This window comes from Camelus dromedarius, chromosome 19 (assembly GCF_036321535.1).
Source record: "Camelus dromedarius isolate mCamDro1 chromosome 19, mCamDro1.pat, whole genome shotgun sequence".
NCBI classification, from domain to species: domain Eukaryota; kingdom Metazoa; phylum Chordata; class Mammalia; order Artiodactyla; family Camelidae; genus Camelus; species Camelus dromedarius.
Window position 1 is genome coordinate 34,996,697 of NC_087454.1, and position 27,520 is coordinate 35,024,216.

General features: G+C 44.4%; 1 protein-coding gene and 1 pseudogene across 2 annotated transcripts in view; both read right to left on the reverse strand.

The window, feature by feature from the left end:
• Positions 1 to 5,893: 5,893 nt before the first annotated feature.
• On the reverse strand, positions 5,894 to 6,389 carry LOC116147825 (large ribosomal subunit protein eL21-like; annotated as a pseudogene).
• A 6,130-nt stretch (positions 6,390 to 12,519) lies between these two features.
• Positions 12,520 to 27,520, reverse strand: part of GCLC (glutamate-cysteine ligase catalytic subunit) — a 41,447-nt gene continuing 26,446 nt past the window's right edge. Inside the window, exons 5-16 of one of the 2 annotated variants that reach the window (XM_031434526.2) lie at positions 27,433 to 27,491; positions 27,193 to 27,326; positions 22,876 to 22,950; positions 22,283 to 22,399; positions 21,084 to 21,222; positions 20,565 to 20,677; positions 19,987 to 20,079; positions 19,611 to 19,715; positions 15,555 to 15,636; positions 15,378 to 15,478; positions 15,089 to 15,209; positions 12,520 to 14,111 (exon numbers count right to left, since the gene is read on the reverse strand). In XM_031434526.2, the coding sequence (XP_031290386.1) occupies positions 13,900 to 14,111; positions 15,089 to 15,209; positions 15,378 to 15,478; positions 15,555 to 15,636; positions 19,611 to 19,715; positions 19,987 to 20,079; positions 20,565 to 20,677; positions 21,084 to 21,222; positions 22,283 to 22,399; positions 22,876 to 22,950; positions 27,193 to 27,326; positions 27,433 to 27,491 (1,351 nt within the window). In that variant the 3' untranslated portion in view covers positions 12,520 to 13,899. The remainder of the gene's footprint in view (positions 14,112 to 15,088; positions 15,210 to 15,377; positions 15,479 to 15,554; positions 15,637 to 19,610; positions 19,716 to 19,986; positions 20,080 to 20,564; positions 20,678 to 21,083; positions 21,223 to 22,282; positions 22,400 to 22,875; positions 22,951 to 27,192; positions 27,327 to 27,432; positions 27,492 to 27,520) is intronic. The other variant, XM_031434527.2, reaches the window with a different exon arrangement.

The following is a 27,520-nucleotide window of genomic DNA, read 5'->3' on the forward strand; positions in this document are numbered from 1 at the left end:
TTACTATGTTTGCTCATTTGTCTTGTTTTTAGATTCCACATATAAGTGAAACCATAGAGTGTTTTTCTTTTTCTGTCTGACTTATTTCTCTTAGCATAATACTCTCTAGGTGCTTCCATTTTGTTGCAAATGGCAAGAGTTTATTCTTTTTCATGACTGAGTAATATTCTGTTGTGTATATATACCATTTCTTCTTTATCCATTCATTTATTGATGGACACTTAAGTTGCTTCCATATCTTGGCTATTATGAATATGCAGCAATGAACATAAGGGTGCATGTATCTTTTCTAATTAGTATTTTTGTTTTCTTCAGATAAATATCCAGGAGCAGAATTGCTGGATCATATGGTAGTTCTCTTTTTAAGTTTTTGAGGAACCTCCATACCGTTTTCCATAGTGGTTGCATCAGTTTACTTTCCCACCACTGATGCGGGAGGGTTTCCTGTTCTCCACATCCTGGCCAGCACTTGTTATTTGCTGTCTTGATGATGGCCATTCTGACAGGTATGAGGGGATGTCTCATTGCGCTTTTGATTTGCATTTTCCTGATGATTAGTGATGTTGAGCATCTTTTCATGTTGGTTATCTGTATGTCTTTTCTTCTCTTTTTTTGGTGGGGGGAGTCTCTATTCAGATCCTCTGAATCTATTTTAATCAGGTTTCTTTTTTCTTTTTCTTTTTCTTTTTTTTTTTGGTGTTGAATTGTATGAGGTTTGTGTGTGTGTGTGCGTGTGTTCTGGGTATTAACCCCTTACTGGATATATTGTTTGCAAATATCTTCTCCCATTCAGTAGGCAGCCTTGCGGTTTTGTTGATAGTTTGTTTCACTGTGCATAAGCTTTCTAGTTTGATGTAATCTCATTTGTTTATTTTTGCTTTTGTTTCTCTTGCCTGAGGATACATATGCAAAAAAATTTGGTAAAACCAGTGTTGTGGAGGCTACTGCCTATGTTTTCCTCCAGAAGTCTTATGGTTTCAGGTTTTCATTTTTATTTTTAATCCATGTTGAATTTATTTTTGTGCATAGTATGAGGAAGTTTCCTGTTTGATTCTTTTGCATGTAATGATCCAGTTTTCCCAGCACCATTTATTGAAGGGACTGACCGTCAACATCCATTTATGATAAAATTTCTCAACAAAGTAGGTGTGACGGAATGTACCTCAACCTAATAAAGGCCATGCATGACAGGTCCACAGCTAACATGCTCAAAGGTGAAAATCTGAAAGCATTTCCTGCAAGATCAGGAACAAGACAAGTGTGCCCACACTCATCACTTTTATTTAACATAATATTGTCAGTCCTAGCCACAGCAATCAGACAAGAAAAGAAATAAGAGGAATTCAGATTGGAAAGGAAGAAGTAAAACTGTCGCTGTTTGCAGATGACATGATACTATACATAGACAATTGTAAGGATGCAACCAAAAACTTACTAAAACTCATCAATGAATTTGGTAAAATTGCCAAGTACAAAATTAATATACAGAAATCTCTTGTTTCTATACACTCACAATGAACTATCAAAATGAAATTAAGAAAACAATCTCATTATAATCATATCAAAATACTTAGGAATAAATCTAAGGAAGTAAAAGACCTATACTTGGAAAACTATGACATTGATGGAAGAAATTGAAGACAACAGAAACAGATGGAAAGATATACCGTGTTCTGGGATTAGAAGAATTAACATTAAAATGTGCATACTCTCCAAGGCAATCTACAGATTCAGGGCAACCCCTATCTACATACCAATGGCATTTTTCACAGAACTGGAACAAATAATTCTAAAATTTGTATGGAAACACAAAAGACCCTGAATAACAAAAACAATCCTGGGAAAGAAAAACAAAGCTGGGGGAGCACATGCCCTGACTTCAAACTATATTACAAAGCTACAGTCATCAAAACAGTATGATATCGGCACAAAAACAGACCCATAGATCAATGGGACAGAATAGAGAGCCCAGAAATGAACCTACACTTATATGGGCAACGAAGCCCAATGACAAGGGAGTTTGTTTTTTTTTTTAAAGGAGTAGTAGATTCTGTTGCCCCACTTTTCTGAAGGGCTTTAAGGAAGCAGCTCTACTGTAGAACTCGGGCATGAATCCAGGGGACCTGGACTGTGAAAGACTCTGAGTCATAAGCCCTGTGTGCGACACTTCTGAGAATGTAGGGTTCTTGCCAGGAGGAGCTGTCTGTCTGGCTTGCTGTGCAGTCCCAGTTCCCCAGTCCCTGGCACTGAGTGGAAACTCAGTAGACATTTGCTGGCTACCAGATGCGCCTTCCCACCACATTGTCAAGGCTCTCTCAGTAACAGGCAGTGAGAACCGAAGTGCATTCCCAGCAGCCCCCAGGCCCGCCAATCTTTTCTGCGGACAGGGCAGGCAGTGCAATGGCCCATCCATAGCTAGGTGCTTTAAAGACACCGTAAAAGCCACTCTAAGAAAAACAGTTCCCCCAGTGGTGCCTGGAATTCCATGAAGAGAGGTTTTCTGTTGGTGTATATCCTCATTAACTTCTTTGCAAATGCCATGGGAAGAGGTACCCATACTGGGCCCCTGAACCCTTCATGAAGACGAATTGATCATGTGAAAGTTTTCTATCCAAGACAGGCCACCAGCAGGAGGCGGCAGCTGCCTGGTTAGAAGGTTTAGCCTCATCCCAAGCCACTGTGGCCACGCACGTGGGCTCAAGGGTTCCTCTAGACTTTCCCACTCAATCTTCAATGTTGGCTTCAAATATGGGAGCTCCAGAAACAGGCCTCAGTCATACTGTCCTCAGGCCCATTTTTTTAGGATCCATGACAACCTCCCCACCCCAAGACTTCAAATAGAGAAATTCTACCCCTGGCCAAACAGCCTTTATTATGTATGCTTATATTGTTTTCTTTACAGAAATAACAGCCGTATTTTCTATTAAAAACTCCCAGGGTGGGAGAGGGTAGAGCGTGTGCTTAGCATGCACGAGGTCCTGGGTTCAATCCCCAGTCCCTCCATTAAACAAACAAACCCTAATTACCTCCCTCCTACCTGGAAAAAATAGTATTTTAAAAAGCAAAACAAAACTCCCATGGTGTTTGTGTGACTTGAAGTTGAGACCAGCCCCAGGTCCTGCAGGCAAGGCAGGGCAGGGGCTGACGTTTACTGAGCAGCTGCTGTGTGCAGGCACCCAGCCAGATGGGCGCTTCCTGCTGGAAAAGACTTGGGGAGGGAGATATTTACTGAGAACAAAGCTGAGGCTCTTGGGAGAAACAGAGTTGCCACTCACAGGGCGATGAAGCTGAGCTGAATTCCACAGGCCCCGTTCTCCTCTCTAGAAGGAGGGTCACACATGCCTGCAGGGGCCAGGGAAGGAGCAGTACATTCTTCATAATATCCCCACTGGACATGGCGCAGGACCATCTTTCACAGCGGATGCGTGCAACAGAAACCCATTCAAAATAAGCTTAAACAAAAATGTGAGTTTGTTGGGAGGGATATTGGGCGCCACCTAGGATCTGAAATAGGTTGAACAAGCGGGGTCTTACCAGTCACAGGCCTCAGGCTCTCACCGGATGCTTCGCCTGGGAGGGGGCTCGGTAACCTGCGTCTCTGTCTCTTGGTCAGAATCCTCAAGAGAGAGAACCTAATTGGCTCCTGACCAGCCAATGGATTGCCTCCTCCAGAGTCAGGTGTTCGCCTCTAGTCCAATCAGATCTTACCAAGAGTCATGATGTCAAGAGGTAGCCTCTGGGAGCGAATTCTGTGAATGAACGGGACAGTTTTTTAAAAAGTTGTCCTGTGCTGGGCAGACAGCCCAAAGGTGTCCATTATATTTGGCTAGAACCCAATAAATGTTTATTGCCCGGTTGTTTTGTTGTTTTTGTTGTTTAAGTTTTTTTGTTTGTTTGTTTGTTCCTGACCAAACACTTTGAGGACCTCAGCCGAATCATTCTTCTGTTTTTCATTTAAGAAAAATATGTGGCGTTTCTATACATCAGTTGTCCCCTTGTTTACAACCATTGGAGCAAATCGAGAAAGGAGAAATGGGCTATTTATTCTCAGATGTTTGATTTGAAGGGGACAGAGGACATGGGAAAACATCTGTGGCTGACGCTCTTGTGTTTGCTGCTGGAGGCCGACCAGGGCCAGTTACAGAAGGAGTGAGTGGCAACAAGGAGGTGCTTTGTTTTTTCCCCACAGGAAGTTATTTTTCTCTGTTTTGCAAGTTTGTTGAATTTCTTTTGTTTCTGGGGTCAATAACCTGGATGCCTGAAACTTCTTTTTCCCCCTTCGGCTTGCCCTAATTTTGCATTTTACATAACTCCAGAGCTGACGAAAAGCTGACCTGTCACGATGCACTGCTTGTGTTTAGCTAGACACCGAAGGCTGCGCGCTTATGAATTAGTCTTATGATGCCCCCATGAGGGTGTTGCTGGAATCCCAAGGCACTTGGGGTTAAAAGGATTTGTTATCAAATGTCAAGCTTCAGAAAGGGAAAAAGAAGAAGTTTAGAAAAAAAAATCATAAGGGAACAATCCACCTCCAAAAAAAAAAAAAACGATCTTCTGCAAGGCTTAAAGTGACAGAGAGTGTTGCTAGGCATGACCGAGTTAGGTGGGCGAGAATTTGAGACCCGCCTCACGCCACCCCTGTTAGTGACTGTCCGTGTGTTTACTTTTCTAAGCCGCAAGTGTGAAGGAGCCGTGGACAACCTTTCCACTGGGTTTTGTGTTGCCTAAATGCTGTTGCCTGTGTGGATCTTTAGCACTTGGGTAACGCTCCATAGATGACAGCCACTGTCAGCTGGAATTGTCTGTGCCTGAAAGCAAGGGGAAGCCCTTCTGCAGGACGAGATGAGGAAGAGAGAGGACGGTGGGGGGCGGGCATCAGGAACCCAAATAAAACCGGGTACTCAGCATGCAGCCTGGAGCAAATGTTCAGTGAACACTTGAAGGTTCAGGAAAAGAGGGAAGGTGTGACATCCCTGGAGATGACTCCCACTGTCACAAAGCGGACAGAAAAACAGTCTTTTCTTCTATTCATTTTAGCATCAGGGAATCACACAAGTATAGAATGCTCATGTGGTAAGGATTCTAGAAAGGTACTCCAGTTTTGTTTTTTTTTTATCCCAAATGGGATAACTTGAGTGGATGAATGACTTTTCCAGTTAAAATATGAATCGGTAGCAGGCTGAGATTAGAACCTGAGATGCAGAGCAAATAACCCAGTGCCCCTTATTTAATGCTGAAGTGTTACTCAAGATTGGCCAAATCAGGACTGCCCTAGATCAAAAAAAGAAAAATTAACTGGGCAAGTTATTTAACCTGACTCTGCTGTGGTTTCCTTTCCTGCAAAGCAGCAATAATACGACCACTGCCCTCCTCCAGAAGGCTGCAGTAAAGATGACATTCTACATAAAAACATCTAGAAATGTGCGGTAAGTGTTAACTGTATGATTACCTGCCACCAGAACTTACGTCTCACGATTCCCAGATGCGACGAATTGGCCTTCGCCGTCTCTACAATCACTGGCTTCCTACCTCGACGTCTGCACGATGATAAACTCTTTAATGGCCAAAGCATTTGTTACCTCTTTATACCTCCTGGCGCCTGGCATAGGCATCCTTTTTGTAATTAAACTTTTTATGTTGAAATGCTTATAGAGTCAGATCCAGTTGAAGGAGGTAATACGGAGAGATCCCCTCTACCTGTCACCTGTTTTCTCCAGTAGAAAGAGTTTGCAGAACTAAAGGACAGAATCGCAGCCAAGACAGATACTGCCCTCTAATTTTATTCACTTTGCCCCAGTTTGACTTGTACGCACGTGTGTATGTGTGTGTGTGTGTTTAGTTCTGTACGATTTTTTTTTTTTTTTTTTTTTTTTTTACAATCCAGGTCTTTTCTTTACACCCTTTGTGCCATGAATTCATAGGGAACGGGTTCCAACAATTCAGGCTCCTTTCCGTTGGTTCTGACGAAGTGTGCTTCTCTGGGTGGCGCTCCAGCTGAACCCGAGTACCTTTCTCTTTGGCTTCCTTCTTTTTCTGATCCTTTTCCTTCACTTGTTTCTAGAAGCTGTCTTGGCTTTTAGAGGGCTTAATATGCTCAACACGCACCTTAATTCTCTTGGCAAGAATCCTTCCCTTAACTTGTTTGCTTATGACAATGCCAGCAGCGTGCTCAGTAACATTGTAGACTCGTCCGGTTTTGCCATGGTAACATTTGTGGGGCATTCCTTTTTGGACAGTACCCATTCCCTTGATGTCTACAGTGTCAGCTTTCTTATAGATTCACACGTATGTGGCCAAAGGAACAACTCCATGTTTTCTAAAGGGCCTGGAGAACATATGGCGGGTGCCTCTCCTCTTTCCCTTTTCCTTGTGTTGGTCATTTTGGCGAATTACTGGAAGGTGGCAGTGCCAGCTGAAAGGAATGGTTCTGCACGATTTATCACATGTGCAGGTTCATTATGACAGTCCAGATACAGAACAGGCCCATCGGTCACAAAGACCCCTCTTGCTGGTCTTTCACAACCATACCCCCTTCTCTCCTGCACTCTCAACTCCTAATCTCTGGCCACCACTAATCGGTACTGAGGTTTGTTCACTCGGTATAGCTCACTGGAGATTCGTCCAGATTGTGGCTTGTATCAACAGTGTGTTCCTTTTTCTTGCTGAGTCGTATCTGATGATATAATTGTAGCACCGTTTCTTTAACCATTCACCCCCCTGAAGGACATCTGGGTTGTTCCCTGTGTTTGGCCACTAAGCATAAATAAAGCTGCTGTGAACCTGTAAGTACAGGTTTGGGGGTAAGTATAAGTTTTCACTTCTCTGGGATAAAAGTCCACGAATGCACCTGCTGGGTCGAATGACAATTACATATTTAGTTAAAATATAAAGTCATAGATGGATTGCAAGTAAAAGAAGGAAAATAAGCGGTCATCATAAGAAAGCTGGCTATATTAAAACCAGACAAAGTAAACGTCAAAACAAGGAGAGAAAGGGATCCACTATTACGATACAAAGGTGCATCCATCAAGAAGACACGTCAGTCCTAAATGTGCAAGTATCTACTAACAGACTTTTGAAGCGTATGGGACAAAACTTAGTGGAGAAAGAGACACATCCACAAATGTATTTTGAGATTTCAATCCTCTCCTCTAATGAAGCAGACAAAGGAAGGAGGCAGAAGATTTGAGCAGTGTCCTGAGGAATTCAGCCTAGGAGCGAACACCGCCCACCACGCATGTCAGCACACCTCTGTCCAAGAGCACATGAAATAGTCATCAAGAATGACCATAGGCTGAGCTATAAAATGAGTCTCATGTTTAAAGCAGTGACTCGTACAGAATGTTCTTGGACTGCAGTGACATTATGTCAGACATCAATAATAGAAAAAAAAAATCTAGAAAAACCCCACAGATTTTGAAATGAAGTTACACACTGTTAAATAACCCACGGGTCAAAGACGCTCTCACAAGGGACATTAGAAAACACAACTGGACAACGATGAAACACAACTTAAGAAAACATATAGGACGCAGCTAACACAGCAGTAATGCAGGTGAGACCACAGCTTTTTTTCCTCCTAATGTCTACTTTTATTTTTAAAAAAAACTCAGTAGGAATAAATTCCAACATGTTTATGTGTTATGTATACATTCTGTCTGCTTTCTCGCAGCTTAGCGTTTGTGCAATAGTTAATCAGGGACGGAGTGGAATTCCAGAGTTTTATAGTGCCCTAAACTTTGAAAAACAATGTGAAAATATTTGCTAGAATAATAAACACAAAATGGAAAGATGTAATTACATATAATAATTTCCAACAATGCAAATATTTCAGCGATTCCCCTTAACCCTTAATTAAATAAGACAGCATCTTTCTCCAAGCATGGAATCCACAGCTGTAACTGGTCATGTTAGGCTGCAAGCTTATTTCCAAGCCTATTTTAAATGAGAGTAGAAATAAAATAGATTTCAATACAGAATTTCATTTTACAGTAACTTTTTTTGGGATTTTTCTCTCTGTGAATTAGGAAATACTTGTAAATCAGTAAAACAAAATAAGAAGGCAATTACAGAATTGAGCCATAGAGGGCACTGTTACTTAAGTCCAGAGGGAAAACCTTTGCTGTGGAAAAGGGAAAAAATACCAGCTCTGGAACAGACCTGAGACAGCATTGAGATTTTATCCCTGATTTTGCAAAGGAGACATTTGAGGTCCAGAGGGAGCAGGTGACTAATGCCACCTCTTGGTTTCGGTTATGCCAGTGGGTCATATCATTTTTTTATTGAAGCCTAGTCAGTTTACAATGTTGTGTCAATTTCTGGTGTACAGCATCATGTTTCAGTCATACATACACATACATAGATTCCTTTTCATATTCTTTTTCATTATAGGCTACTGCAAGATACTGAGTGTAATTCCCTGTGCTGTACAGAAGAAACTTGTTATTTATTTATTTTATATACAGTAGTTAGCATCTGCAAATCTGGGTCTCCCAATTTATCTCTTCCCACCCCCTTTACCCCCTGGTGACCATAAGTTTTTTCTCTATGTCTGTGAGTCTGTTTGTTTTGTAAATAAGTTTATTTGTGTCTTTGTTTAGATTCCACATATAAGCGATATAATATGGTATTTTTCTTTCTCTTTCTGGCTTACTTCATTTAGAATGATGATCTCCAGGTCCATCCATGTTACTGTAAATTGCATTATTTTATTCTTTTTTATGGCTGAGTAGTACTCCATTGTGTGTGTGTGTGTGTGTGTGTGTGTGTGTGTGTATCTTTTTTATCTAGTTATCTGTTGATGGACGTTTTAGGTTGTTTCCATGTCTTGGCTATTGTAAATAGTGCTGCTATGAACACTGGGGTGCATGTGTCTTTTCAAATTAGAATTTTCTGTGAATATATGCCCAGGAGTGGGATTGCTGGATCATAGGGTAAGTCTATTTTTAGTTTTTAAAGGAACCTCCATTCTGTCGTCCATAGTGGCTGCATTACCACCGACAGTGTAGGAGGGTTCCTTTTTTTCACACTCTCTCCAGCATTTATTATTGGTAAACTTTTTTAAAAATGTTCTCAAGATTTTGCAATCTTCTAAGGATATAAAAACATAAATAACCACAGTGATTTCTGATTTTTAAATAGCCATTTACACAAAGCGATGTGCTGATAACATGTACCGGTGTTACTGTGCCCCTTAGTAAAATATTAGAATACTTATCGTCCGCATTTATAGATCTGCTCTGAGCCCTGGCTGCCACAGCTTTGACCCTTCCCTGGAGCTCCCGATGATTCACCAATGAAGCGTTTAATTAATTATGAAAAGAGGCCCTCAGCTTATTACCAAGCTCAGTGTCCTTTCTGACTGTTGGATGCCCATTTTATTTCAGAAGTTGTTAAATATTTTGGATTTTACTGCTGAACTTATAGTATCATCAATATAATGAAGGGGAAAGTGTATTAGAGCACATGCTTTGGGATCTCTAGACTTTTGAATGATGGCCATTCTAACTGGTATGAGGTGATACTTCATTGTAGTTTTGATTTGCATGTCTCTGATAATTGGTGATGTTGAGTGTCTTTCCATGTGCCTGTTGGCCATCTGGATGTCTTCTTTGGAGAGATGTCTGTTTTGGTCTTCTGCCCATTTTTTGATTAGGTTGCTTGTTTTATTGATATAAAGCTATATGAGCTGTTTGTCTATTTAGGAAATTAGTCCCTTGTCGATCACATCATTTGCAAATATGTAGATTGTCTTTTTGTCTTGTTGATGGTATCCTTAGCTGTGCAAAGGCTTTTAAGTTTAATTAAGTCTCATTTGTTTATTTTTGCTTTCATTTCCATTATTGTAGGAGCTGGTTTGAAAAAAATATTGGCTATGATTTAGGGTTATTTACATTTTTGTTTTTAAGGCCAATTTCAGACGCTTGCCACCAAGAGTCTGGACTATGACAAACTTCTCTACTTTGCATTAAGGCCAATCATATTCAGAACTCACGGTTTTAGGTTGGAAAAATTTTTAAAAAAACGTTCTAGGGAACTCACCAGGACTGTGTTTTGGGAGGTGACAACTAAGGATAGACAAACATATGAGAACGTGTTCATGTTTCATTTTCTCTGCCCAGAAATTTTAGTTCCTAAGTCATCGATTACAATTGGTTTTTTTCTCTTGATGTCTCCATTGCACTCTCAGAGGGGTAAATTACTTCCAAGGGGACCATTAAGAAAATATAATAGTAGAAAGCAGATGCAGGCTGTGTCACATTTAATACAGTGGTGTCCTCTGACTCTCCAGGGCTGAAGGGCAGGGAGGGACACTGCCTGCCCGAACGGGTCAGCTACGTGCTTTTAAGTGCGCAGTCTCATTTCTGCCCCCAGGGCAGCTCTGCAGAGTAGTCCCACACCTGTCCCTTTCACAGATGAAATATCGAAACAAAGGAGTGATGTCACCCTCTGTCACCCAGCCAGCACGTAGAAATCGTAGGATTTGAACTCAAGTCCACGCTCTTGCTTTTATACTAGAAGTACTCGTATCCCATCCTGACAAATTGCCTAAGGACTTCAGAACACGATACTTTTGACTGAGATGTTAGCTCTTCCACTGCTTTCATGGATGCCATGATGGAAGTATGTTGTATTTGAAAGGTCTAAAAATGCAGTTCTTTCTTTTAGAAGTTTATGGTTTCAGGTCTTACCTTCAAGTCTTTAACCCATTTTGAGTTAATTTTTATGTATTAAGATAGCAGTCTAATTCCATTCTTTCTCACGTGGCTGTCCAGTTTTCCCAGCACCATTTGTGGAAGAGACTGTCCTTTCCCCATTGTATATTCTTGGCTCTTTTGTCGTAAATCAGTTGACCAACTGTGGGTTTATTTCTGGGCTCTCCAGTCTGTCTGCTTTGGTTACCAGTTTTGTAATGTGGCTTGAACACAGACAAAGCTGGAGACACCATTGCTCTCGATGTATCTTCCATATTTTATGTTTTGTTTCATAACATGTTAAGAGTGAAAGGGACCTGAGGGGTTATCCAGCCAATTTCAGCCTCTACTTAACAAGAAAATGCAAAGAGAGTGTATGTTTCTCAGCCAAGGTTGCCCATGCACCCGGGTCTCCTCCCTTCCTGTCCAGACCTCATCAGTTCCCTCCCAGTGCCCACTTTTCTAAGCATCACCTGGCATGTCTGTTCAGGAGTGTTGACAGGGAATGTTAAATATTTACACAAAAGCATAATGGAGAGGCGAGGGCAGCCGGTGGCTTATCTTCAGGGAATGTGGGAGAGACTTAACCTAAACGGATAGTTTATTAGCAATGTCTCTAAGAACTTTGAAGTGAAATAGCCTGTTTACAGTTTGGAAAAGGGCCCCTTCCCCAGCTGAGATCTGATGCCCTGGCATCACAGAGATGTCCCATGTCCCTCTCCCCACGTCAGGCCACCTGCTATTTGAAGGATACTGCCACATTTTCTCTGCAAGGTCCCCAAGAAACCTCCCGAGACACAACCTGCACATCTTAGTTAACGTTTGTGTGGATGGTGGCTTAGGAGGAGGTGGCCAAGGCCAGCTGCCTGCACTGAGGGACAGAAGGGCTGACCAACAACCTCAGGCAGGAGCCAGGTGTCAGGGGCAGAGGCATCCTGGGACCAGGAGGAAATGTCTTATTCATCCAGAACTGATGGGCAGGAAACAAAACTTTGGGTGAGAAGCGGCCACGTGAGGGTTGGAGTGCCTGGTCTCAGCACAGCGATTTCTGAGAAAAAGCCCTCTTTGCTTTATCTCCCTGTTTATATTGTTCTGGTCCCAAAGCCCTGACTCCTCAGCTGTGTTCAGGGGTAAAACTCACGAGAGGCAGTGCTTGCTTTCTGTCTTGGATACAGACTAGGTGCCACTGCCTGGTTTTCAGATCCACACATTAGACTCAAAGACAATTGTCATTTGAGACTTAAAATTGCTTTGTGCAAAACTGAGGTTCAGAAAGTGATCGAAGTCCTTGTTATTCAACGTGGCCCACAGATGGGCAGTGTCAGTATTAAGAGGGGGGCTTCTTAGAAATGCAGAAATGAGGGTCCCCTACCCCAGGCCCCCTGAGCCAGGACAGGCACTTTATAAGACATGTGTACGCTAAGCACTGCCCTAGGATCGTTCAGATAAAGTGGACGAATCAGATGAGTTCTGACAGAAGGGGATGGACCAGATGAACTGGGGATGGGGGCAGGACAGGGATGTTGACCCAACAACAGGGGCTGGAAACGGCTCTCGGCAGAACCTGCTGATTCAGTCTAAGTGCCATGACACTGGTGTGCACACAGCACCCCAGTACCTGGTGATTCACCGTGTGACCACTGACTCAGGGCGGTGACAGTTTAGAGTAAAAGAAACATTCACTTCCAGTGGTCCTTCCCCCTGCCCCGCCCCCCCACCACAGGAGCGGAGGGCTGGAGATGAGGCATCTGTTATCATCTGGGCTAATTAAAAAAAACAAACCCCACCGCCCTCTGTTTAGTTGTAGAATTCACACATTCGAGAGTTTTCACAATGCTAATTCCATTCTTTTATTTCCTCATACCACAAACATTTCACTCCCTTTTTACAATCTGAATTTACACAAGCAAATTGCAAATGGAAAACAGGCATTCGTTTATCTTCCAAAATGCATGTATGAAATTTAGCACAAATCCTAGTATTTATACATTAACAGGCTTAGCTGCAGCTTTATTGCAATTTCCTAAAATTAGCATTAGTTTAAATATTTATGTCTATAAAGTTTGTATAATCTACTATACATAGTTATTTCAGAAGCAGTTAAGACTTTTCTTTAATTGGAAAGAAAAACTTCAACAAAAAGCTCTAACAATTGTGTGAAACTTAAGTTATTTACAATTAAACATTTAGGGCCCTGATTCACAAAACTTAGTGCAGATCATGATTTCTTGATGAGTTTTACAGAGAAGGTAAGGAGTATGTAGAATATCCCCCAGGTCAAATCTAGGATGAATGGCTTTTGGAAGAATGTCACGTGCCTACTGGAAATGAGAGCTAAAGTAACGAAAACTTTAGCAACCGCATTTGATTTGAAAATTTGTATGCAGGGGCCACGACAGAAGAGCTGGTGTCATTCTGGACATTCCTCTTGGTATGTACAAGATGAAAAATGATTCTCCTTTTTTCACACACAAAAAAAATAGTATTGCCTCCCATAATCACTAGTGAACTCAGTCTTTCTTCCTACAGAGTTGTCTTCTGACTTAATGCCCAAAGCAGCAAATTTAAACAAAGCAGGACTGTCAGCTCAATGGGTTCTGTTTAGTGGTGAAGGCTTGAGGGACAGGGTTACCGAGTGGTTAGCTATTATCACAGGGAAGGTGCCCGAAATCCAATATTTCCCTTGAAACACTTGAGTGGACTCCGTAGTGATTTAACGTGTACGCCAAAGGAAACGACTCAAAGAAAATGAACAGGATTCAAACTGGTTTTAAAGCGAAGTGACAGGTTTCAGTGAATCAGGTCCCAGGTAAAGTCTTTAAAAAAAAACAAACAACCTAACGAAAACAAACCCCAAATGTACAGTAAACATTTTAAACTCTGGAATGCAAGTATAGTACAATTAATTACCAGTACATGACATTTACAAAACTGCTTACACAGTAGGCGTTCCAGAGTAAGAAGTGAGAAATGTACAAGCCGTTCACGATGACTTTAGATACAGTGTTATTAAAATACATTGTTAATCATAAAAATACTTTACTCTGTACATGTACACTGTATAAACTCTAGGTTTGCCTAGCTGAAGGAAGCTTCTAGACCCACTTCTGGCGAGCGGCCCAGGGCAGCGCTGCGCTCCGAGCCGATGTTCACACCAGCCCCGCGAGCAGGGACACGGTGACGCACTTTCCCTGCCGCGGGACGTCTAGTTGGAAGGGTCAGTTTTACTTCCACTATATTTTACTTTCCTAAATGCTGGTCCAAGTAACTCTGGGCATTCACATAATTCGTTTGCAATTTGGTTACACTTTAAAAGAAGGCTATAGTTTATTTTGTCAGTGATGACACTGTCTTGCTTGTAGTCAGGATGCTTTGCGATGAACTCCCTCATCCACCTGGCAACTGTCATTAATTCTCCTGAAAAAAATGTAACAACTTAATAGTACAGTGTTTTTTTTTTCCTTTAATAAGGTGACATTTCGTGGCCAACATAACACCACCCTGAAGAAAAATCAACCTGGTGTCTTGGTGTCACTGCCTGGCAGGGGCTGGGAACAAATGTCCTGGAATGCTGGGAGAGTTTCCCCCCTTCAGTGCTGCGGGCAGGCAGCTAGAACACACACCTCCCACTGCCATGGTACCTGTTAGATGCCACCCACCCAGTGACACTGCCAGCTCTTAAGGAACAGGAGCCAACGTGCAGCTGAAGGTTCAGACTGGCTGTGCTGGCACCATGAGCCTGCCTCAGGACAGGAGGGTCCCGTGTGCCCAGAGCCATCTCTGATCAAATAGGCGGAGGGTATATGCATGGAGAAACCAGCAGGTACAGCATCTGAGGTGTAGATCCTGGGTGACTCAAAGAATTTTACAAAGCCTCGAGTGAAACCCAGATGCCATCACCATCACGACTCTCCCCTCGGTCACAGCTGACAGCTCCCCGTGCCAGGCACGTGTGCGGCACCGCCACTGTGATTTCCTCCAAGCCAACAATGAAGCAGGTGCCTGGAGCTGGGCCGAGGGGCCCGGTGTCCTAGCCACGTGGCTTAGTTACCCTGCAGCCTGACTGAGACTCGCTGTAAAGAGAGCCCATGGTGACGTCCCCCACACACAACTGGGCACTGATGACAAACAGGCAATTGAGAGACTGGACTTCATTGCCTAAGATGCCAACGGCTAGAAGATGCAACGCTATGTCATGAACCAGTAAGAACAAAAGCACTGCTAATTCAACTGTGACTGTCAAGGATGTAAGGTGGATCCAGCTAACGGGATGTTACAGTGTGGGAACCGCACACTGTAAAAGACTACTTTAAAGACCCAATGTTGTGAGACTGTGAGGTTCTGCCTGTATTAAGAGATGTTTTAAAAATAAAGAAAAGCAAAAGACGCCATACCGGACGCTCTCTTCTTGATCAGCTTCAGGTAGTTGAGAATACTGCATCTGGTGTCCACATCCACCTCCATGTTCTCCAGGTAAGAGTTCAGGATGGGGATCAGCCCAGGGAACACGCCTTCCTATGGGAAGCAGGCTATGAGGTTGGCTGGGTCTTGAGCCCGGGGGTGCAGCGGTAGGGAGGGTGGGGAGGGCGTGGGTGCGGGATGGGGCGCCCGAGGGTGCAGCTGTGCGGGGCAAGGGGGGTGCCTGGCGCAGGAGCGGGGATGGGGGGCGGGGCGCGGCCCTACCTTGCCGTTGATGATGGTGTCGATGGTCATGAGCGCGTACTCCTCGGCCGCCGGCTCCGCGCCCGCCGCCTTGCCGCAGCCGTCCACCACAGCGCTGCCACCTGCCGGAGGGGCGCAGAGGGCGTGAGCGGCTGCCGCGGGCCCGGGTGCCCCCAGAAATGCAAGAGAGCGCAGTACCTTTGCAGATGTCTTTTCTGAAATAAAACCTGCCCCGCAGGACGGCGTCTCGCTTCTGTGCCACTTTCATGTTCTCGTCCACCTACGGGGGAAGGGCAGGCGCGGCCGCGTCAGCACGTCCCAGCCGCGCGGGAGGCCGGGGACTTGCGCCTGGCGAAGCCGACCTCCCCTCCAGGGCTGCGGGAGCCAAGGCCAGGCTTCTCACTTCAGTTCAATGTGGGGCAGGGGCCTCTGCCACAGACCGGGGTATGCTTTTTTAGTAACAAAGGGGGAATTCTAAGAGAAGGTCACCTTAAACATCAAAGAGAAAACGTACGCTCCCCAGGCTGTCCACACTCCGAGGCGCCTTCGGGATGGCCGGGGACGAACGTATGGTGTTGGGAGGGTGGGGGCTGGTTCCCATGGAAACAGCCCCTTATTTCTATCAGGAAATCTTTGGGGAAGCTCCACAGACAGAAACGAGTTGGAGGGTCATGTGGAAGTGGGGTGGACAGTACAAAGTCTTCAGTTACTTAGCTTTGCCCCTCATACTCATTAACTCCTGTTGTTTCAAAATTTGGGGGTGGGGTGGGGTGGTAAGTCGGTTACTTATTTTTTCAATGGAGGCACTGGGGATTGAACCCTGGACCTCGTGCATGCTAAGAGCGCGCTCTACCACTGAGCTATATACCCTCCCCCGCTGTTGTTCTTTAAAGACATATTAATCCAAAGCTCGTATCTAGATACTTCTAGAAACTTACTCAATAGTCTAAAATTTTATCATGGCTAGGAACAGCTGGTTTCATTTCTAATAGTATTTGCATTTTTCTTAGTCTTGACAAAAATTCATTAAAGTCAATGGTTTTGTTTTGATTTCTGCTTTTATGAATTCCTTTTCTGTTCTTTAGATTCTTAGCTGCTTAGGTTTATTTCTAATCTTTCTGCTAAAGCATTTAAAGCTACGATTTTCCCTTGGAAACTAGCTTTGCCGGCATCATTTCCCTATACAATCTATAATTCTATATAATCTGTAATCCTAGTTTGGACTTAATCTAAAACCTATCAGAAAAACTAAAAGCTGTTAGAAAAACGATTTAAAATTTCCAGTGGTTAACTGTTGTTGCATTTTGGTGGGGGATGTACCCTGTATGGTGTCTACTTTTGAGAAGTAAAAATCTTCCTTGATTAATTTGTTATTCTTCCTCAGGGCATTTAAAAAAGGTGTGCTGTGGTATGAGATCTCTGATACAGGTGACACAACCACACTTATTAACCATGTCACTTAACTCTCCTGTGGCCCTTCTCATTCTCTGAGCGTCATGACCTGTCAGTCACGGAGTAACACAAGCAAGGGACTTTGCTAAGTGCTTCACCTCCACGAATCCCACCTGGCCTTGGAACAAATAGCCCCGTGTCTCCCTGTTTTACCTGCAAACTGAGCTGCACGGAGGGTAACTCACTCTGGTTAAAAAGCTGGTAAGTAGTGCAAGTGATTTATGAATTTAGTGCCCACCCCAAACCCATATGTTACCCACCATACTACAGTGTCTTTACATTCTCACCTGTCTGAGAAATGTTAACTATACTTTATGGTAAAACAAACAAATAAATAAATAAGAACCACAGCTTAATGTTATCTTGAAAGAGGATACAAAATTGCTTTCTGTATCTCACTGAAGACTTCCTCACATTTTGCCTGTTGTTACTTTCTTTCTTGCTACCTTCTGTCTTTTTAAAAGGTCATTATGTAGCTCTTTCCCTTGTTTTAGGTATAATCTCATGCAAACAGATCCCACTCCATTACTTTTTTATACCATCTGTTTTAGCTTTGGAAGAGAAGAATTTAGTCTGCTCAGGTTTCTTTTCATTTTATTTAACCACTGCATGTTCTCTGGGCTTTACTGTCTCAGCACGGCCGTAGCCCCAGAACCACTTTTGGGACACTGGTAAGTTTTCTTGGTTCTTTGCCCACCCCCTTTAGCTAGGAGATGAGAAGTGAACAAGTCCTATTTCTATACTATTAGTAGCTTTTCTTACTTTTGTGAAATTCTCTCTCTAGACGTCAAGCATGAAATCTACCGTCCACCTCCTTCCACTGTCCTCCTGCATTAGATAAGATTCCTGGCTTCCTTTCAGCCCTAATTTCATCTGTCATGTTAGAATCACTTGGAATTTAGACTAGTTTGGCTGGCTGCAGAGAAGCCCACAGTCCTAATTCCTTACCCTTCAGGATTCTGTATAGACACCGCTCCGTCTCTTTTAGCATTTAATGTTTCAGATGAGAAATGGTATCAGTCGATTTCTTCCCCCCTTCTTAGGAGAAAGTTAATTTCTTCTCCTGTCTGGATGGCTGATCTTCTCTTTGAGATTCAGAAATCCTTAGGTTTGGTTTCTTCTTTAAAGATTCCTGTCTTCTCCGTAGTGAATTCTTTGACTTAGGGAAAATTCTATTATTTATTTTCCTTGTTGTATCTCTTTTATACAGATCATTCTCTTCTTCTAAATAATTATACAAATGATGCACCTTCCAGAGAAGTTCTCTCATGCTTTTCCTGTAATATCCATTTCTTTGCCATCTTGCTGGGGTGAATCTCAGTTTAGTTCCCTAAATCGCTGACTCTGACCTTCAACAACACCTGCCTACTGGTGAGTGTGCAGTTTTAAAAGTGTGGCTACCATGTCCTTCATTTCTGGGAACTCCTCTTTTCCTTGTTTACTTTAGCTGTGACCCTTCTCTAGAATTTCTTCAAGGGCACTAATGAGAATTTCTTTCAAAATTCTTTCAAGTTTCTTAATTAACTGTGGTTCACTGAGGATAACATACTCCACAGGCTCATGGCCCTTCTCTTTAAGGCTATTAAAAGTTTTCAGTTTTCTACTGACTTTCAGACATCCACGGCTGACCCCTGAACAATGTGGATCCACTTACAATGCACGTGGATGTTTTCCGGTACTCAGTACTACAGTATTACATGATCTGCTGTGGGCTGAATTCCGGGATGTGGAGGATCCTGTGTAGGGAGGGCCGACTATCAGTTATATGCGGTTTTTTGACTGCATGAGGGTTGGGTCGGGTCGGAACCCCTAACCCCCTCATTTCCGAGGGTCACCCGTATTTAGTCATAAGCAAAGGCTTGGACTGGACGCTTAAATGGTCCACCTTACCCGGGCTGATCTCCCAGCGGGGGCACCACAGGGCTAGCCCGGGCCCACAGAATCCTGCAGGTCACCTGGGGCCTGGTGGTGGCGGGCAGGTGTGGTCCCTCCGGGTGTGCAGGGGCGGGGGGCACAGGTGCAGGGAGGAGGCAGTGAGGCACCTGGGGGGCAGTTTTATCCTTCCCTCCATCCTCGCTGAGACTGTGCTGCTCTCTCTCCTCTGCCCAAAAACCTCAGCAGACCCTCACCCTACCCGGCAGCCTGGCCCAGCCACTCTCTGTGCCAAGAGAGCCCACGGCCCGGGAACTACAGACCTCTACCTACTTGGCTACTGCCCCGCAGCCCACAAGCTTTGCTGCCTCGCGGCCTGGAACTGTTCCACGGCTCTGCCAGGAAACTGCTTCCAGAAAGCTCCTTGTTGGTCTCTGCTGGGCTGGGGCTGATTGACTCGGATTTGCTTTTCCGATGGCGGCAGGGCCACCTCCACCTGGGTTCCTCCGAGGTTCCCTGTGCCTTCACTACAGCAGTTACAGGTCCCTCCATCCCAAGTCTAACACCGTGTCCGGGACGGGATTAGAAAGGACGAAGTCCATTTGCGGGACTCCCTCCAGCCATCCTCTTGAATCAAACGCCTCTAGAAATGAGCAGTTATTCAAATGCAACCCTAAAGGTCTTTCAAATGGGCTGAGTAAGGGGGCTACTTGTTTTCCAGGAGTCTCCACCAAAACTACCAAAATCTATAGCATAAGCTTAGGTTTAAAAGGGGAAAGAAAATGTTGGTGGAAGGATGAACATTTCACTCTAAAGGGTGAACAATTCTAAGTGCGGTCGAATGTGAAACAAATCCTGTATAGCAGTGAGCAGCCGATGGTCATCTCCAGATACCCACCCCACCCACCCTATGCTGGAACTCGTCCTTACCTTCGACAGGGGAATGAGGAAGTCCAGTTTGTAGGACAGGATCACCCTGGTAAGCAGCACCACAAACACCACGTATGCAGAGTTCTCGAAGTCTGTCAACTGCACCTGGACGAGGAGCCGGGGGACATCATGGACCAGCCGTGCAGACGCACTCCTGCCCGACGCGCCCCCTCGGGTCCCCTCACTCCCGGCATCTCCCACCCGACCTGGCCCCAGAAGCCCTCTGCCTACAACGGCTTCTCAGGAAGCAGCCCTCCTGAGCAGCCGGGCTGATCTGTGCTGCCTTCGGTTAAGCTAAGCCTGTGACAGGGCAGGTGGAGGGGGGCGGGCGGCTGGGAATGGACATCTGAGCTGACTCCCGCCGACGGCCTCGTACCTCCATAGGCCGGAATTCCACTCTCCATCCAATGTCGGAGTTTGGGGGAGGAGGCTTAAATCTCATCGTCTGCCAATTTGTGGACTGAATATTCTGTAATCAAAAGCTGAGAATGAAGCCAATTTCCTGCATGTTCAGGAAGATATTAAGATGATTTGATATTGAATACGTAAAGCAGACATTTTACTGTCTGCACCAAAAGCTCGTCAATTTACAAATACAAAAAGGCACCATTTAAGATTTTCTCAGAGTGTGAGCTGCTAGGAAAACAAAACAGTGAGTGTGGCACATAAGTTAGGAGACACGTCAGCAGCCCTGAAAGAAGGGGTCGTGTTACTTTTTCGGGCAGCATGTTTGAGGAAACAAGAGGAAATATTGATATTAACAAAGAATTCAGAACCGGAGAGTAAGAATCCTAAAAGAAGGGTACTTTCATGGACTTAAAATCTGTCTTCATTCCCTGCTGCACTGGGTCACAAAAGTCACAGGAGGCCCTACTCTCACAGACTCCGCACAGGCCCAGAAGACGCCCCCACCCTGGTGAGCGACGTGAGATGCACTCAAAACAGAGCAGGTACCTCGAAATGGTCAGACTCGTTGGCATCGTCCAGGTGTATTTTCTCCTCAAACAGAGTCAGCGGGTCTCTGATGAAGAGGTGAGCCACGTGCTGGGCCAGGAGGTGATCGATGCCTGCAAACAAAAGTCACTGTTCGCTTCCATGCCCGAGACCCCGGGACAGCTCAGGAAGCCTGCGGACGGGGTCTAGAAGCTCAGGAGGTGGCCGGTTTGTGCAGCGTTCTTGCGTTGCCCGAGACTTTATCCTGCGGACCCTGGGGGGGGGGGGGTTGGAGTTTTACTTGCTCCCTCCACCGTGCCTGTGGGGACACTGACGTGGACCCCGGAACAGACCCCCGAAGTAAGCTCCTTTCGCTAGAAGTCAAGAAGGTCTCACAAGTATTTGTAATGTGAAACGTTGGGAACAAGCAGCCTCATTAGAAAAGCTGAGAGACTTTATAATTAAAAATAGAAACCAGACCAGGAGTCAAGCAAAACTAAAGGCTTGCAACCAATCTAGAAGAACGGAGCGGAGGCCCACCTTCCTGCAGCAGATGGCCGTAGATCTCCCTGTCTATGGTCAGGTCGAGGTCATTGTACTTCTCCCCGCACTCGGACAAGTAACTGTCGATGGAGTCGTACCGGGATTTACTAATCCTATAGCTATTGTTCTTCAGCGGCTAATATGTGAAGAAAAAAAAAAAAATGAGTGCCGTATAAAACTACCTAGAAGTAAACTAATGCCCCAAATAAGTATATTGAAATGTTATACATTTTACATATAACTACATAAACCTGTCCAACTTAAACACGAGATCCTGCAAAAAAGCTAGTTAACCCTGAAAAGTAAATTATTAAAAAAAAAATCTGGAGGCAGTTTAGTCTGGTCTGTTATGATTTAAATATATATATTTTAAAGCAGACCACCTTCATTCTTATTAAGCTAGGAAAATGCCAATGTTAAGAACAAAAATATAAACCTATAATGAAAAACAAAGCTACTGAAGTGATTTCTCTTTTAATGTTTCTTTCTACTTAGAAAGCACGTTCAACAATTGATGAATGATTACATAAAGACCAGAGCAGCAGTGGTGCAGCCCTGGTTGAGATCCTCAGAATCACCCGTGAGGGCTCGTCTACTAACACCTACGTCGAGGTCCCAGTTCTGGACGTACTTCCTGGGTCTCGGACGGGCCTGGGTGTCTACTGCTAAAGCTCTCTGTAGGTGGCTCTGATGCGCACTCGTGGCCGGAGAGATGTGGGGTCACAGTTCAACATGCAAACAAAAGGCACAAACCTACCCTTATTAGGCAAACCTAACCTTTTATAAGGGGCAAAAGGATCTTGGACAACACATTACACTTTCCACAGCAGAAAGCATCATATACAAAGCACTCACGTAGCGCCAAAAAGCCTTCTGGTAAAACCAGCCATCAGCGCTGACTTCCAAAATACAGTCACCCTGTACTACCGACTTCAGGTGGTGAAACAGATACAGGTTTTAACAGATGATGGAAATTAACTGTCCTCCCCCCAAGACCCAACCACGTTTCCCACATTCTCACCCCAAACACATACTGTGAAGCCAAAGACAGGTTGATAACCTGTAAATTTTTTCCCACGTGTGACAAACCCACTCAAGGTAAAAATTTTAGGGGAGACTTCAAAACTGCGAGTCGTTACCATAACCCCATTTTACCTGTTGGAGTTTAAAAGGCTATTAAGGAAAGTTATTCCCACCTCCAGTCCTCTCTCCTCCCGAGTTCTATCATCAACAGACGCAGAAATCACTCCCCAGCGACAATCAATGTCTGACACATAGCCTCGGTAAAAAGGAGACGCAGCGCTCAAAGCCATCTAAAAACAAACAGAAGTCAGCACCTGCAAGTTCAAAGTGTCACTCACATGCTGAAAAAAGCTCCATGCAGTTACCCCTGGTCAAGAACCGGTTTATGCACCCTTACAGAGTTCCGCTGCAGCTGTCTCTGCCTGCCTTCTCCTTATGAAATACACCAGAAGTGACTCAAATCCCTGCATCTGGTGCATTTAAATCCTCCTCTCAAACTATCACGTGAGGGCTCGGGGGATGGGAGAGGGAAAACGGCTAAGCTCGAACTTGACACTTTGCACACAAACACCCTACTGCTTGGCAACACTAAACTCTACAGTTTAGACTCTCACCCATTAGTTGTAAATCTGCACGTTACTTTTGTTAGTTCAGTTCTAAATAAAGTTTTAACTGGACTTAAATAGCACACAGTCAGCAAATTTTGCACATGCAGTCTTTACTATATATAAAGGAGTATTTAAGATTAGATGTAATTTCTACTTACAACAATTGGGCAGATAGTGGCCAACTGATCATACAGGTAGCGGGCCTCAGATATGCTGCAGGCTTGGAACGTTACCTGTTTAAGAATCGCAAGTTACTCAACCACAACACAAAGTCATTACCATCCTCCCTGAGGAGTCAAGTCTGAAGGAAGGCAGCCGGAGGAGGGAGGGGGGCGGGGTATTGATGACAACCCTGAACACGGGAGTTTTGGTGTAAAAGCTGGCTCGGATGAATTCTGCTAGAAGACGGATTTCATCAGGTTCACATCTAATATGAATAACCGTGTTCCTACGTTAAATAAGATTAAGAAGTCAGGAAAGAAAAATAAGACCTAGATTAATGGTGAGGTTCAGCCTGGCATTTCCTCTCCTACTGGGTTACCTCCCTCTCTAGCTTCCCATCCACGGTGGTTAGCTGAGGGCTGTGTAAATTCTGGTGCAAGGGGGATTTGGAGATGCGAGCGATGGGCTTCAAAGTTCACCGGGAGCACAGCTGGGAAGAGCTTGGAAGGGGCCGTCCAGGAGGAGACTGAGGAGGGCAGGTGGGATGGGGCACACCAGAGCCAAAGCAGGCCTGGTGACCAGGGAACAAAGACAGCGAGGAGGGACTTGGGTTTTGGCCTGGACGTTCCTAGGACAGACGGGAAGCAGCAAGGAACAGGACAACAGCCCTGTAAGTGGCTTGGTCTCCGGGGCTGGTGCCAGGAGGGAAAATGTGAACTGGAGGAACAGCTGGGGAGCAGACCCAGGTGATGTACCTGGGGCAGATCGCCCAGGAAGCCCAGACAAGAGGGGTAGATAGGACATTTAAGAGCTGGGCAGAGAAAAAGATCACATAATTGATTCATGCAAATCCTCTAAGAACAATTACTCAAAGAAACCAAAAGACAAAAAAAAAAAAAAAAAAAAATCCTGCCCTCTGTGGGGTGCAGGGCAGTGGAAGGACAAGGAACACAGATTGTGGCTGTGTTGGCACATGTGTGATAACTGCAGACCGGGGACAGTTCTCACGTCCTGTTATTTGACCACGACAGTCTGAATTCAGTGTTGGCGCAGGAAGTAAGCAAAGTGCTTAATACTTGAAGTAGAAGCGGAGAGAATGTTCACTGTTCCAACCCCAACCTGTCAGGTCCTGCAGTTTTAGCCACGTTTCAGCTCTGCCTTTTCCATTCTGCTCTGACTTTTGTTTAGACAGCGAGTGCTCCTGCGGGAGACTCGCTGGTCTACCTGCTGGATTTGGGGGGCGTTTCATGTCTGCCTGGTGACTGACGACAGACAACAACTGTTCAGACAACTTAGTGCCCTTAACTTTCCTGTCGTTCCTGTGTGAATTATGAAGTCAGGGCTACATGTTAATTAAAACTTGATGATAGTTAGCCAGCCGTTACAAATTAACTGAACATGGAGAAGGGCTGTGTCACTGACATTAAGGAGCAAGAGTGGCAAAGGTTAAAACAGAGACTGAGAAGGACTGGCCATTAGGTCACCGATAACCAAAACAAGGGTGGTGTCTACAAAGAGGTGGGACTTCAGAAGCAGCTTGTGCGACAGAGACGGGAGGCAAAGTATTAACATACTTACCTGCCGGGACCCCCGCCCTAAAATGTGAGCCCCAGGACGGCTCTGCCTTGTGGCTCTGTCCCCAGTGTGCAGGACAGGGCCTGACGCCCACTTGGTACTTGACATTTATTAAGTGAACAGAGTGTCCTGAAGGAAAGAGCGCTCAAGAGGAGAACCCAGGAGCGGAGACAAGTTTGATTGGTGTACAATGGTGAGTTACTTGAAAAAACTGACCCTACAGTCCAAACATTTATAGACTGAAATTAAAAATACGTAAAAGTTCCCCCAAGGGTTTTGACCACTGAATGCTTTTGAATACACATCTCTTCTTCATTTATTTAGGTCCTTTGTTTTGCATTCCTCTTAAGTATTCTAGAGTGTCTGTTATTTTTAATTTTAAGAAGATGCTGTGCTAAGCATGATTTTTTCTTTTCAGTTTCCTGATTGGCTTCTCTTAGATGGACTAGCATATACTTGACAATTCACAGGCAGATCCTGAAAAAGCCAACCCTAGAGAAATTCCATAGTTGAGTTACAACAGTGATAGGACTCAGTTATTCTAAACATACTGAGTAACTAGTTTCCCTACCCCAGGCCTGACACAGCTCTTGCCAAAGCAAACAGGACATCACTGCAGTAATGGCTTCTGTGGGGTAAGGAAAAGAGTTCTCAATACCTTAAAGAGATACGAATATATGAATGATTTTGGCTTCTGGTAACCTCCTAAAGTACCACATGAAGAGGAGAAGCAATGTCACTAGGAAATTGATGAGGGGAGAAAAAACAAAATATGAAAAATAGATGTTAGAAAACCTGAATACCTAAGATCTGTCTAGAGCCCAGTGTTGAAACCACAGGACTTTCTCAGGGGGGAAAACCTTTCACGACATGCATGAGCTGACTAAATGGTTCCTGAGAAGTCCCCCAGAAGAGTCAGGAATTTGAGAATATGGTTAAAATGTGTTTTGTTCTGTACAGAAGTCTCTCATTAACCGTAAAAAAAAATCCTTTGAAGCCTTTTTTGCTGCTTTATTGTAATAAGCAGTTTCTAGTGTTCCATTTAAGAGAGAAAGCAGAAACTTCTGTGGCTAATTGTGGAATTTGTCTCATTTCCCATACATTTACATGCTCTCTACTAATAATTTTTAAGAAGAGTATTGAAAGTGGGGTGCTGGACATGCTACTAAGAAAAAGAAAATCTTCAGCCCACAACAAAACTTCACTTGGATGGAGACCTGTATCTACGGGCAGTAACAATGTTAACTACCTACCACTTGGACATATTTACTTGTATAAATACCCTGTTTCAAGGGAAAGAACATTCCCTTGGAATGAGGCAACTGTCCTGTCTGTGGCAAAACACTCTGGTGGTTTAATATTAAACCAAGGGAAAAAGGCAATCAGTACTCCAACAGCACTGATACAATTTTAAAGCCATGTGCTGTGAGTTCCAGAGCTGAACGGTTCCCTTTAGAAATATTTGTAATTAAGATAGGAAAGCAGATATGCAGTTAAAAGTCAAAAGGTCCCTTTTTTATGAAGTGTGACCATCTGTAAGGAAATTTACTGGCCTAAGTTTGTTTGGAAGACATGTGTTCCACCACCTATGTAAGTCAGGAAGAGCAGGAAAAAATGTTATCCTTGGCCATGGTTATTTAAACACGTTTAGCATGGACAAATCTGACTCTGGTGTTCACTTCTGATTATACATAGTTGTAAGAGTAAACGCATCTGAGACATACGAGCAAGAAGGTGTGTGTCTGGGCTGCAGCTGTTGGAACGCGGGGGTCGCTGGGTCCCTCGGCCGAGGGGAGAACACGGACTAAAGGCTGGGGTGGGGCCCTCGCGTGGGGCCGGCTCTGCGCCTCTAGGCCCCCAAGGACACCGTTTCTCATCAGACAAGTCATCAGAACTGGATAGAACCTCTCCCTGGATAAATAACAGGAGGCCCTCTTATTTAAAATTTGAAATCTTCAATTTGAAACTTTTAACTTGGTGCGATTCCTTCTTCTGTCCTAACATGATCTTAAATAAGTGAAACATTAAAACAATGAAATACTAGCTCAGAGTCAGACCTGGAAGGGGCCTTCGTATAAACACTTCTTTCAACTGATGAGAAAACCACGCCCATTTGGGAGTTGCCCAAATGCCTGACAAGAAACAACACCCGAACACAGGCTCGTGAGCCGGGCCACAACCACTGCCGCGTCGCCAGGAATCTGATCAGATCCAGGGAAAGTTTTAACCAAGGAATTAAGAGAAAGGCTATTCTTATTCTGCTTCCTGTGAAACATAGCCAGGGGCTGCTCAATGTTTATTCTTCTGGCACCACTAGATGCCTTGCAGGAAAATAAAAATTTAAAAGTCCAGGCAATCTCCCCCTTGGATCACAAAGTGCATCCGTTGGGGTTCATTTCAGAAATAAGATCAGAGGGATATTTACAATCTCAAAGCTGGACCATCACTAGATGGCAGCAAAAATCAGGCCCGTGGAAAACAGAGACTGGCCCCAGAATAGCTCACATTTTAAGTTAATCAACAACCACATCTTGGTAGCTCTGAACTGTAAAGTCTGTCAAGAGGTAACTTCCAATGAATTTATTAACATGACTTCATTGGTTTTCAGAAAGATGTACTATTGTCATTCCAATCTGGTTAAAAGGTGGCTTTTTAAAAGGCAACACGCACACAAGGAAGGAAGCCCATCAGTAGGAATGGGTGAGGGCGCCTCCCTCCCTGCATGTGGGAAACGGTACCTGGAGACAGCAATTGCCCATCCCGAAGCCCATGGCATCCATGTAAATGTGGTCCGGCTTAGCCGCCTTCGCTGCCTCGTCATCCTCGGGAAACGTCTCTATAAACGGAGACGGCGTGTTCTTGTCCTTAAATACTGTGTTATTAAAAAAAAAAGAAAAGAGCCGGAAGCAGGTGAGAGTCAAGGATGAACAATGATGGGGGGCGGGGGGCCCTCCCACCCACCACCTCGGCAGACTCACTCGGGACATTGATGACGACTTTCTCTCCCCTCCTGTGCCGGATGTTCCTTGTTAGGGTGCTGAAACAGACAACAGACGTGGTAAGTGC